The following is a 12799-nucleotide window of genomic DNA, read 5'->3' as shown; positions in this document are numbered from 1 at the left end:
CCAAACCAGGAGAAACTAGATTGGGGAATGTGACTGGCTCTAGCTTAGGCTTCCTCATGGAAGATCTATTCTCTTCTGGCATGTTATCTATTAAAATTTCCTGATGATTAGTGCCAAAGCACAGACACAACTGACACCTGATTAGCGCTCCTTGGTCCTTGGTGAAACCTGCAGGATGATCCCTTGTCCTCAGACAAGGTGCAGGACAACATTGCCTTAATACAGGAGGACGTCTCAACCGAATAGTGCAGGAGAAGGAGAAGTTTGTGCTAAGCCCCCATCAGAGTTCTCGACATTTTCCTAAAAGAGGGCCTATCTACATTAAGAAATAATATCAATGGAAACTTTTTCTGGGGTGTGAGGGTTTGCAGGGCGATTTTCATCAGGACCACAGCAAGGGATGGAAGGGGTAGACGATCGAGGCTACTGGACTACAATTTCCATCATCCTGACCATTGTCCACACTGGCTGGGGATGATGGGGGTTAGAATCCAACACCATCCGGAGAGTAGCACCAGATCGGCTACCCCTACCAAATGTTCCTGGTATATGAGGACAGTTGGGGTACATCTCTTCCCGTGTATTTTCAACCAACACACTGGCGTTATAAAATTAATCCTTCTCCTGTTCTGCAGCTCAAACTGTGGAACCAAAATAGCAACACAAACATTCTCTCCGAAGCACACATTTATTTCTGCAAGTCTTTAATGGCGGGTGATCCAATCCATGAGCTAGCAGTGCATTGGACGTCATCCAGGGGCTCAATTCTGCAGTAGCATTATCATGTACGTGCAGGATCTAATGCAGTGGTTCCCAAAGTGAGCAGTACCAGTTGGTAGAGCATGAGACACTTAATCTCAGGGTTGTGGGTTCAAACCCCACGTTGGGCAAAAGATTCCTGCATTGCAGGAGATTGGACTAGATGACTCGTGGTCCCTTCCAATTCTATGATCTAGGGTAAAAAGGTAAAAGGTATGCTCTGGCAGTGGGATTACCTAAGGGGGTGTTAGGAGACAGTGGGGGTGGCAGGGCGCACTAGAGGTGTAAATGACTCTCAGACTTCAAAAAGCTGGTATCACTCAAGTTCATCAGTTAATTAATTGAAATAGTTTTAACTGGATTTTAAATAAAGGTGCAATTGATTGTTACTGTTTTGAGTTTTATTGTGTTATTTTCTTCCATACTGGGTTCTGCAAACGCTAAATGCTTTCTATATGGTAGGAGGCACTGAGTTTATGGAACCAAGAAGGTGGTGGCCTGAAAAGTTTGGGAACCACTGATCTAATAGTTCTCCTCCTTGCAGCCTCTGCCCTCTTGCAGATCCAGCAGTGCCCCCACCAAACACACTTTATCCAAAGACAAATGGCAAAGGTGCCTGAACTCACAGTTGCAGACTGTTGCTGGGTGGCCTGGGCTGCAAACCGAGCCACGTGGTTGATGATGGGGGAGAAGTTAGTTGGTCCATAGAAGCGTATGTGAGGCAGGCAGGTGGAGTAGGCTTGGACGATGCCTTCTACACCTTTAGAGCAAAGTAAGAGAACGGGTGGTCAGTGCTGCAGGCCCCCCAAATGCACACAAATCCAGGTGTGAACCCCAATTCCTGTCCCAAAGTTTTGATTTAGCAACCTTTGTGTTCCTGAAATAGCCTTGCAGCACAATCCTGTCATGCATGTGTCTACTCAGAAGAAAGTCCAGTTGGGACTCATCCCCAGGTAAGTGCATAGAGGATCCTGGCCTAAAACTCACCCAAATGACGAAGACTTCTCTAATTGGGGGGGTAGCCCTAAATATAGGTAATTAATTAATGACTTGAGACAGTCTCATCCTCATCGTTGGGTGGTGGTGGGAAAGAATCTTATAAAAGAAACAACCTTTTCAAGCTTCTTGTCAAGCTGCTTGCAGGGGGCCTCCTGCTCGGCTCCATCCGGAAGTGTGTGGGGTTTTCTGTCTCTGCATTCCAGCTATTTATTCCTCGCCCCGTTAACTCAGGTGACCCTTTAACCTATCACTCAAGCAACGTGTACGAACACCTACTAACGCTTCCAGGCTGCTTCATGTCTCTGTGAGAGGTGGAGGCTGCTTTGGTTGCATTTCCCAGAGGATTCACAGACGACTCCCAACAAGTGCTGCTAACTAGAACAAAACCTCTATGCTCAGAGGCAGGATAAACTCAGAGGCAACATCTGCCAAGAGGCATCTGGCTAGTTGGTATCGGAAGCAGGAGGCTTCACACTAATCCAAAAAGGCAATTGGAACTAGAGAGGAAGGAATCTGTCGATTTCCCTTTCTCATTTTTCCAGTCTGCAGTGATTTGTTCCCAGGGAAAATGTGTCAACATTTAACATGGATTTCTCCTAATATATACACCTTTTTTTTTTTTTACTAATATACACACATTTTGTAAGCAACTTTCCCTACCATAATGCATTCTGTGTGTAATTTTCACTAATATATGCATTTTGGTACACATTATTTGGTTGGTCAATGGCCTCACAGAATTTTGAGGAGAGTGCCTTTTGATTTTGAAGGATAGTTATGTTTGGATATGCATATTGTTTGGGGAAGTGCGAATTGGGTGGCTTCTTAGGGAAATGCAAACAGAATCAAATCTCTTCCTCATCCCTAGTTGGAACACCTAAGGCAGCTTTCCCTGGTGTCCTCCAGAAGTCGTTGGACTACAACTCCCATCAGCCCCTGCCAGCCAAGGCCTTATATCATTAAAAGATTTGAACTGGGGCTTTTCTCTAAGCATTTTGTACACCCCACATATAGAGCTATTTTAGTCTGGATACTTCTGTGGTGGAAGCTACTTAGAGGAAGTTTCTGTGTCTTTTCAGAAGGCGTGCCGCCGCCCCCCCCAAAAAAACCTCTCAGCTTTGCACCCCCTGCATTTAAGACAGAATGTATATATTGCCCTGCATGTAGAGAAATAAGATATAAAACATAGTACAGATTTTAAAACAGCATTAAAATTTAAAAGCCAGTGAATTAAAGACAGCAGAAATAAAATGAACTGTGCACTTACCGAGGCAAAAGGGGTTTGTGGGATTGAAGTTAATGGCAAATTCGTGCGAAACCTGGAAGACGAAGGTTGAAAAAGAAGCAGTGGGGATTAATTTTACTCCTCTTTCCACCCAAACATATTGCAAAATGTGGCTGATACCCAAGTATTGGGGCCAAGGAGATATGATCCATTAAGTTAAAAACACCCATTCCAACAATGCACAGAGGGGGGTTTTTCGGGGGGGGGGATCACCCCCTTCCCCACTCTCTAGAACCCCCTCCCCTACATATAGCAAAGAAAGGTCTCAGGACTGAGCCCTTTTTTTCCATATAGCATAGTAGGAAAAAGCTTCATGAATGTGTAAACAACAACCCAAAAAGTGTTCTTTTTGTTTCCCCCTCACCTTGCAAGTCCCAGTCAACAGCATAGAGATCCTGTTTCAGACCAGCAAGAGGGCTGGAGACAGGTCCTCAGGTGACACAATACAGAGCATCGTGATTTCCATAGACGACACTTTCTTTTCCCAGACTTGCAGGCTCAGGGCCCTTTCTCCCCATGAGCAAACAATGAATAATTTGACATAGTCTTCCCACCACCCCCAAAAGTTTGCACATGGGAGGGACCTTGACAGATGGCTGCAGCCACAGCCTACCCCCCCCCCCCCAGTGCTTTGGGATTTGAATTTGTTCCCTCTCACAGCCCCTACAGAGGAGACTTCTTGATGTCCCCTTCGCAGAGGCCTTTGCATTTCAAGATGTTCTCTGACATTTCCAACATGGTTTTTTTTTTATGTGCTGAATATCTTATTCATATCAGTCCTTTGAAAGCATCCTGTGGCACCATGGCAACAAGAGCATCGGGAGAACAAAGCATGATTTCTATGTCTCTTATCTTTAATAGTCATCTCTGCTTCCTGCTCTGGTCCTCACTGTAACAATAGCCATGTTTGCAATTTGTTATCTGCAGTCCATAGAAAATGCAGATAGCCATCCACGAGGTTATAGATATGGTGGAAATTAAGAGCAGGCATTCTCAAAAGCAGCCAACATGTATCTATTTTTTTTGTATGTTCTTTTCACTAATACATGTGTTTCTATGCACACTTCACCTCAGCCTATGTATTTCTGCACACATTACTTGGCTAAGAGAACTGCAATGCAAAATTTTGAGAAATGCGAACTCTGAAATGTAGCTGTGTTTCAGTTTGTGTATTGCACACCATCCCTGGCCAGATCCCCCACAAAGTCACAAGCGTTGTTATATGTGAGAGATTTCTGAAGCTAAAATAAACCTAAACTTCCTGAATGGTGGTCTGGTTTCCTGCATGGAAAAGGTATTGAGTCATCCTGTTCTTTGGCTGGAAACTAAATCAGGCTTATAGGCTATTTAGATAAAATAGACCTGCCTCTCTGAAAAGCAAACAGGTGTTGTTTTTTGTTTGGTGGGTGGGAAAAACACCTAGAAAAGTGTATCAATCACTGGACCCACCTGAAACATGAGGAACAAATGGAAGTTATGTGTCCTATTGACAGGTTCTGAGCATAAATTTTAGGCCTAGTTTCACAGAGCTACTGCGCTTGCCAGATCTAATATGCAGGGTTGGGAGTTTAAACTGCAATATCCAAATAGATGACAATTAGGCCTGTCAATTAATGTTTCCAGTGGCTCCATTCAGGCCACATCACAGAGCACAGATCTGGGACCCCACAGCCTGGGGTGCTTATATTTTGCTGTAGGCTGCACAGAGTGGCTGGGGCAACCCACTCAATGGGTGGCATTTTGTTTTTGTTGTTGTTACATTTAGTCAGTCCTTAGGACACTGAATAATGCAAAAACCAAAGCAAGTGTCTGCAAAGGTGTTTTGGCTTTTACCAAAGACGTAGTCTAGTTATATGCTACTATGAATTTAGATATTTAAGGATGGAGTTTTTTGTACTGAAAGAAATTTTACGTCTGCTAGACTGTTTACTTCTTATTTTACTTCATTAATTGGGTTCCAACAGATCACTTTCCCTTTTTCTAAATCATTAGACAACAGATCCCACATGTGATGTGGTGCAAGACAAAGGAAGCTGCCCACTCATGTATTCATCACAGCGGTGGACCTTTTGAGTGTTCAGAGACCTGGCGTTTTTATTTTCGGTCTCTCCAGTTAAATGGCTGGCAAATGTTTATTAAAGCTTTCAGTGATTATTCAGACATAATACTGAAGCTTGCAGTCCTAGAAAGTAGAGACTCACCCAACACTCTGCTCAGGGGTGAAAAAACAACCACCCCAAAATGCAAACCTTTAGACTGCCATTTTAACTTACTTCATCTAAAAAAAATTCATCTCAGAAGCAAAGTTGCACGTCACCCATCCTAATTCCTCCCATTAAAATGTCAGCATTTGATTCCTCCTCCTGCTCTCAGGAACAACAAATTGGTCACCTTCAGAACTAAAAGATGTTTACTGCATTCATTGTAATGGGGGAAATGACAGACAAATGTAATGTTTAATGGTGAAGAAGGGGGATGACTCACTCTCAAGCAGCACATCGAGTGCCTGATCCTGCACTTAATGTCACTGGCACCTTGATACAGGGTGTGCACCACTGTATTAATAGCAAGAATAATGTGCACAATGGGAGAGTTACTGGAGTATTTAATCATTAAGGTAGCACTTGAGACCAAGTGAAGAGGCTCCAAGAATCAGCAACCATGCCTGGACACCAACAGGGCATGCAGGATTCACACCAACTGTGGAGGTGCAGCATAGATGCCTCTATGGGCAGGGCAGATTCCTGTTTATCAATATTGCGGGTAAAAATATTAGATTCCACACAACAAAAATCCATATACATAAACATCTAATAGCACTGTCATAAAATTTATGTAGCCATGTATTTATTTCATTAATCTGTTTTTACATTCCAGCAATAAAATGCCCTCAGAGCATCTTATAAAGCAAAGTGCACTATTACTGCTCTTGCAGTCTTTAACATTTTGTAGCCTGGCTTTCAGAGAAAATATTTTGGTTCCTAACCTGCATTTTATGGCACAGGTTTCCTTTTTGGCTGGTCGTGGATTACCTCCTCTGTCTTGGAGTTGTTGTGTGGACAACTGGGACACTCATGCCCTTCTTATTAGGCTTGGCAGTGACTCCTAATGTTTGACAGCCATTGCAGTCATTCCCAACCGCTAGCAGAATGGACTTTCATTCATGTAATGGGATTCTTCTTCCCCACCCCCTGGGAACACCCTCAAATACATTTCAAAAGGTTAGGGGGTCCATCAAGAGCAGGTGGGGAAGGTGTCAGGAGCTACAGGGGGGAGATGAGAAAGAGGGAAATCCAGAAACTCTGGATATCAGCTTAAGTTGATATCCAACTGTACAGACCTGTAGCAGTGAATGGCATGGACTGTTCCTCACCCATCCAAGCTTGGAGGGCTGAGGCAGAATTGTAGTTTTAGCTGATGGATTCTCTAGCCTAGCCTAAACCTCTGAACAAGCAAACACACCTTCCTCTCTCCTTATCCCCCTTTCTTTTCACTCCTGCCTTAGAATCCCCATTTCAGACTCTGTTCCCCAGGATGCTCTGAATGCTTGCCACGGGGCCAGCTGTTTGACTGAGGGGCCATTCCTACACTTATGTAGGAGTCTGCCCCACTGAACTCAATGGGATGTACTTCTAAGTATAGAAATGCACTGTTAGAATCAAGAAGGAAACCCTGAAAGCTTTGTTTCACCTAATGATATATACACACACTGTAAGCATGGAAACGTCTACAACAACAGGATCAGATTTACCTTCCAGTCTGGGGGGAGCTGGGCACCAAATCCCAAAGCAGGAAACATTTTATCTCTGCAAAATAATCAGAAAAAGGGGGGAGAGGGGGAAGCAAGGGAGAAAGTAAGTATGGACTTAGCCAAGGCTGCACATCTCCAGCACGGTTCTGTAACCCAAATAAACATTATCGGTTCAACACGATATGCAGAAAACTACTTAGGAGAGATTCCTGCTCCCTGAGTACTCACCCTGATTTATTCACACAAAGCTTATGCAGAGGTGAGATTATATTCAGTCTTTTATTGTGCATTCCTTCTGACTTGTTTGCTGGGAAGTTACACAAGAAGGTGCATCCATCCCAAGTTCCTTTCTGCAGTGGTTATATGCCTTTCTGTTAATCAGGAGTGGAGGGGAACCTCCTGCTTATGGGCCAATTTAGGCCTACCAGGCCAACCCATTTGGCCAAGCCACACACACCTGCCCAGGTATGGGACAGGTAAAAACCTGGATCAGTCAAAGGGGGAGGTTGCAGGCACTGCTGATCAGCCTGCAAAGCCCTATGCAAAGAGTTCCAGAAGGTGATGTGTTTGCAAGGCCTCACAACCAGCTTTGCAAGATGCGTGTGGTCAAACTTCACTGCCAGATCAATGTGTTTCTCTACCATCATGAGGACTACAAACTTTAGAGAATTACACAAGCCACATGAAAGGGATGCATGCAGGCGTTAATCCTCTCCCTTTTAAACAATTTTAAATTGTTAGCTCCTTTGGGAGCCAAACATGCCTAATAAGTGGAATATAAATACATAAGCCAAGAAACACATTGTTTTGGAAAGGGCACTTTGCCCCACGCTGGCAATCTGTCCCTGGCTTGAGACAATCTGCAGAATTCCAGGGGGAATTTAAGAAGAGCCCGGATGATTCAAAGCAAGCTCCCCGTCCCGTCTTCCGTATCCTGTCACCATCCAGATGCTTTGGGCTGCTGAGAGCCATAATCTAAAACATCTGGAACACTTCGAGGTAGGACGAGGTTGATCTAATCCAACATCCCATTTCCCAAATGGCCAGCCAGGGGAATCTGGAAGATCACAAGCAAGGCATGAAGGTGGCACAGGAAGATAGGGCTGTAAAAAGCTGCCTTTTGCCGAGTTAGTTATATTGGTTTGTCTAGCTCACTAATGTCTACACTTACTGCCAGTGGCTCTTTGGGGTTTCAGGCAGAGTCTTGCATAGCCCTATGTGGAGTTGCCATTGGTATTCGTGTATGTGTGCGCGTGCGTGCGTAGTTTTCGGGGGGAAATTATACATATAAAACATAGCAATTTCAAACATTAAAATACAGAGTTCTTTCGAACTCTTAGACCTCCTTCCATCTTTAAGATTAAATTTACTGCATCTTTTACCCTTATCTAGCTATTCTATAACCATAATTATCATTAAATCAATTCCACATTACAAGTGTCTTTACATCCCTGCCAAAGATTTTAACTGTTTACAGTGGTCTTTTAATTAAATTACGAATTTATTCCAGTCTTTAGAAAATACTTGATCTTCCTGGTTTTGGATCTTTCCGATCAGTTCCGCCATTTCCGCATATTCCATCAGTTTCATCTGCCATTCTTCTTTCATTGGCATTTCTCCTTCATTCCATCTCTGGGCTAGTAGCATTCTCGCTGCCATTATGGCATACTTAAAAAGTCTTTTACCTGCCATTGGAATTGAACCAGGGACTCCTTGCATGCAAAACAGTTGCTCTACCACTGACTGGTGGCCCATGTGTTGATAGATCTCTGCTGTTTTCCCTCTGTGTGCATCTTTTGGCTAATAATAGTAATAATTTATTATTTATACCCCACCCATCTGGTTGGGTTTCCCAGGTGTACTGCTTCTGTAGCTGGAGGTTCCACCTAGCTGTCATGGCTAACAGCTCTTGATTGACTTATTCTCCATGAATTTTGTTTTAAAATACATAAAACATCTGAAGCAATATTTAGATCATCCCTTCCAGACAGAGGCTTGTGAGGGAAGCGGCACTTACGTGTCATAATCTTGTATTATCTGCCCCACTGCCCAAATAGCTGAGAGGTATTCATTTGTTCCCATGGGGTTGATGTAGTGCAAAGACGTGGGGTCCCGAGGATTCCCGTTGGAGGCTGTGAAATCAATCCCGACCTGCAAGGAAAGATCAGCACCACCTTTACTATAGCAATGCCCTCTTGTAGTAGTGGCCACAGGGGCTGGACTCCACGGGTTCCAAAAAACAGACCAGGAAAGTGGTGTTCCCTGGGTGCAAGAGTTATTTATCCCCCCCCCCCTTTCTACAACAGGGAAACTGGGGCTCTCCCAATGTTTCTGGACTCCAACCCCCAGAATCCCTGACCACTGTCCACGCTGACAGGGGCTGATGGGAGTTGGAATCCAACAACATCTGGAGGGCCACTGGTTCACCACACCTGGAAAGCCTAAGGTGTGGCTTGGCTCCACTTCAACAGAGTGGCCACCTCTTCCTCAAAGGGCTTTTGGGTCCATCCACAGCTAACTGGTCAGGGCAAAAAGTAGACTTTGTCAATACTATTTCTTAGTATTGGTTCTTCATCGCACAGGTCCCTCAATGCCTCTCCTGATATGAACCTTCCAAGACCCTAAGATCCTCATGATTTAGCGTTACATCTGAACAAGGCCACATTCTCCCCATCCATCCTCTCCTCTGCCTCCCTCAGCTTCCTCCATTGTCTCCACTATGCTGCATTTTAAATTGTAAGATCATTGGGGCACAGACCTCTCTGCTACTACTTTGCAAAGCACTGTGTGCATTGGTGGCACTATCTGAATAACAACCAATCGCTGGTCCATGGCATCCAATGTTACTCAGTGGATCCTGACGGTGCCATTCCACAACTCAAGACCTGCTAGACGAGCATCAGGAGAAATCCAGAAGCCCGTCCAGCTAGTCAAGTTCTGAACAGATGATTCCAGCCCTCTGTGCTGGTTTATTTGGCTTCCAAATGAACCATTTCCTCCTTTGTGCCAGCAAACCTTTATGCAATAGTTCAGCTGTGTGCGTAACATGCTTGTACTCATTCCCGTTCCTATGGCAACGCCTCCTCCCTTTCTCTTTATGTCTCTTTAGACCAAAACAACAAATATGGGGGAAAAGAATACAGCCTGCATTTGTGTGTTTGTGTGCATAGACACAACATTCTTGGACACTGTACTCTGAAAAATAAGTTTGAAGCAGCAGGGGGCGGGGATACGTGTTCAATACAGTGGAATTTAAAGGCCCTCCACTCTTCCTGAAGTAAAGATTCCACAAACGCACCTGTGCAGAATGAATGAAAAATCTCTCATTGCATATACACCAGCAAATGTCTAAGGTGAAGAAACACAGAACATTTAACCCAGAGGTCTCAGGAACATTGATACAGGTCAGAACAGTGGGAAAGCACTGGAAATTCTGCTAGATAACAAACCAAAGCTAGGATCTGCTTCTTGGATTAAAGCGAGCAGCAATTCAAGTTACAAGAAAGGAGATGCCAACGAAACATCAGGAAGGGCTTTCTGAGAGTAAGAGCTGTTCGACAGCGGAATGGACTCCCCTGGGAGGTGGTGGACTCTCCTTTCCTTGCAGAGGTTGGGTGGCCATTTGTCATGTATGATCTAGTTGATATTCCTGCAGTGGAGGGGTTGGACTAGATTGCCCTCTGGGTCCCTTCCAACTCTACATTTCTATGATTCTATCATTTGGCATGCCCAAAGCTACATCTGCCAAATCTTCAAGTGCGCCAGTAGAGACATCTGCACAAATTTGCAGCTTATACATGCATTTGCTAACAGGCTAATGTGGGATGAGGTGGCCTTTGAGGTACTGGGGTGGTCTTGAGCTGCATAAGGTTTTATAGGACAAAACCAACACTTGGAACTGAGTCCAGATGCTAATTGGTACAATACGCCAGGGGCATCCTGGGCAGAAAAGATGGAGCTGTTCTACAGCCACTGCCAGCAGAGCATGAGTTTTAAAAAATCCCACTCACAAATGGACAGAGACCCACACCTCATTTTTTTCTGCATCTGCTAGAGACAAAATTTTATTCCAGTAAACATATGATTCAGCTTTCTAGGCTTGTTCTAAAGGTTTTACTGGTTTTAGCTGTGTTTTTATCTATGACTACATTATGGTTGTGGGGTTTTTTGGTTGATCTTAGCTGTGCTTTATTGACAATTTTAGAGTGTATGCTGCTTAGAGAGTTATGTGTAAGTTGTTTATTTTTAATCATTTCTTTTAGAAAAATTTATAAAGCGCTTATAAGAAAAAGAGAGGAAGAGACCAGTAGCACAATACGTCCCCAATCCATTTGAGTAATTTCAACTCCCAAATCCCCCTCCTCCAGCAAAATAATAATAATCTGTGAAAACGGGTGGTGAATTTGGCTCAGCCCTAGTTTTGGCCCAATTACCAGAAGCTTTCTGGCTACAGGCTTGACCAGGAGGTTGTTCTGTGGGATCCACATTGAAAGGCAGCTCCTAGACATTTTGATGACCTTCCTGGCAGGTTGTGGCCAACATTAATGAATATCTGTGTGCAGATGCATGTATTTAAACTGAGATTTCAGATATCCTGCCTCCAGAGGCAATATGTCTTGGGTCAGACCTGTCTGACTGAGGCATCAGTCTTCATTTGATTAAGAAATGAGGTTACTAAGCAAGCCTGCAAAATGAGCCCAGGCAGAAAGTGGCCCTAAATGAACTTGGATTCATGGGGAAATTGATGATTAATTAAATTAAATTTTTGAATCTCTTCCCATGAAGGCATCTTGAAGCGATCAACGATTTAAAAATAAATAAATAAATAAATCAGCAGTAACAACTTCAGATCCAATACAGATTCTAACTGAGGCAAAAACTGATGGTGTGTGCTGCAAAATTCACCCGGCATTGGGGTTTTTTGGCCAAATGAAATGTGTTCATTGCTTTGCAATGTTGCTTTCCTTATGCCCCGTTGAGCTGGATTGATGTCATTCGTTCTGCTGCACCTCATGCCTCGTTTGCGATCACAGCCAGGGGCTGATACAGGCAGCTTGGTCTCAGATCCACAGTGCTTACACTGGAGTTGGAGACTCCTCAAGGCTACCCTGATTTCGTGGGATCTTTTTAGGCCTGTCATTTGATTAAGTCCAAGGGAGGAGAGGATGCAGAATGGCACGTTCCCAAACGAATTCACTTCACCTCATGCTTATTATAGCGCTTTGTGCACAAAGAGGCAAAGATCCTTACCGTAAACATTAACTGGCAGCCCCCAAGGATATAGTCCAGGAAGGTGTAATCTCTGGTGATCTGAAAAGGGAATTCAAATGGTTAGGAAGGGGGTAGAAGGGAAGCAATATAAGTGCATTTTCAGAAATCCCTAAACATTTGTAAGCAGAAAGAAAAACTTTTGAAATTATAAGGCACTTTTGACCGTTTGCCTCTATGGAACTAAGGTCCTGTTGACCATCAAAATTTCAGAAGCAATATGATGGCTGGTAGTATCAAAGAGAAACTGCCCATGTGTGCACTGCAAAAACTAGCTCCATTGCATTCAAAGTTCTATCTGTGGCGAGTCCAATTAGAAATGCAAAAGATTGCTGAACACTGCAGTCATCAAGAAGAATACTGAGCATGTATGCATACATACACCATACCTCCTGCATCAGGACCATCCTGGCAAGAATGTTTGCTGCTTCTATGATAACATTTGCGTAGAATACCTGAAGCAGCACACAGTGTGAAGCAAAGATGCATCCACCAGAAGCCACGGCCAATAGCAACCTACAGAAGAGGGTGCCAAGGGGATGTCCACTTGTTGCTGTAAAACTACAAGTCCCATCAGCCCCAGCGAGCATGGCAAATAGTTAAGGATGAAGAGAGTTGTAGTCCTACAATGCCTAGAGGGCACCACGTTGGGCATTCCTACCGGATGGAAGGGGAGGGAGTCATATTAGAGCATTTGCTTTGCATACAGAAGGTCACGGGTTCAGTCTCTAAGCCGG

At 44.0% G+C, this 12799-nt stretch overlaps 1 protein-coding gene across 1 annotated transcript in view; it reads right to left on the bottom strand.

Moving 5' to 3' along the window:
• The window catches only part of CPNE2 (copine 2), an 80720-nt gene that overhangs the window by 1995 nt on the left and 65926 nt on the right, over positions 1-12799 (bottom strand). Inside the window, exons 10-14 of the mRNA XM_081017041.1 lie at positions 12045-12104; positions 8812-8945; positions 6795-6849; positions 3026-3077; positions 1386-1519 (exon numbers count right to left, since the gene is read on the bottom strand). Coding sequence (XP_080873167.1) covers positions 1386-1519; positions 3026-3077; positions 6795-6849; positions 8812-8945; positions 12045-12104 — 435 coding nt within the window. The remainder of the gene's footprint in view (positions 1-1385; positions 1520-3025; positions 3078-6794; positions 6850-8811; positions 8946-12044; positions 12105-12799) is intronic.

Source organism: Podarcis pityusensis, assembly GCF_964106645.2.
Source record: "Podarcis pityusensis genome assembly, chromosome: 8".
Lineage (NCBI taxonomy): Eukaryota > Metazoa > Chordata > Lepidosauria > Squamata > Lacertidae > Podarcis > Podarcis pityusensis.
This window is presented reverse-complemented; position numbering and strand designations above follow the sequence as displayed.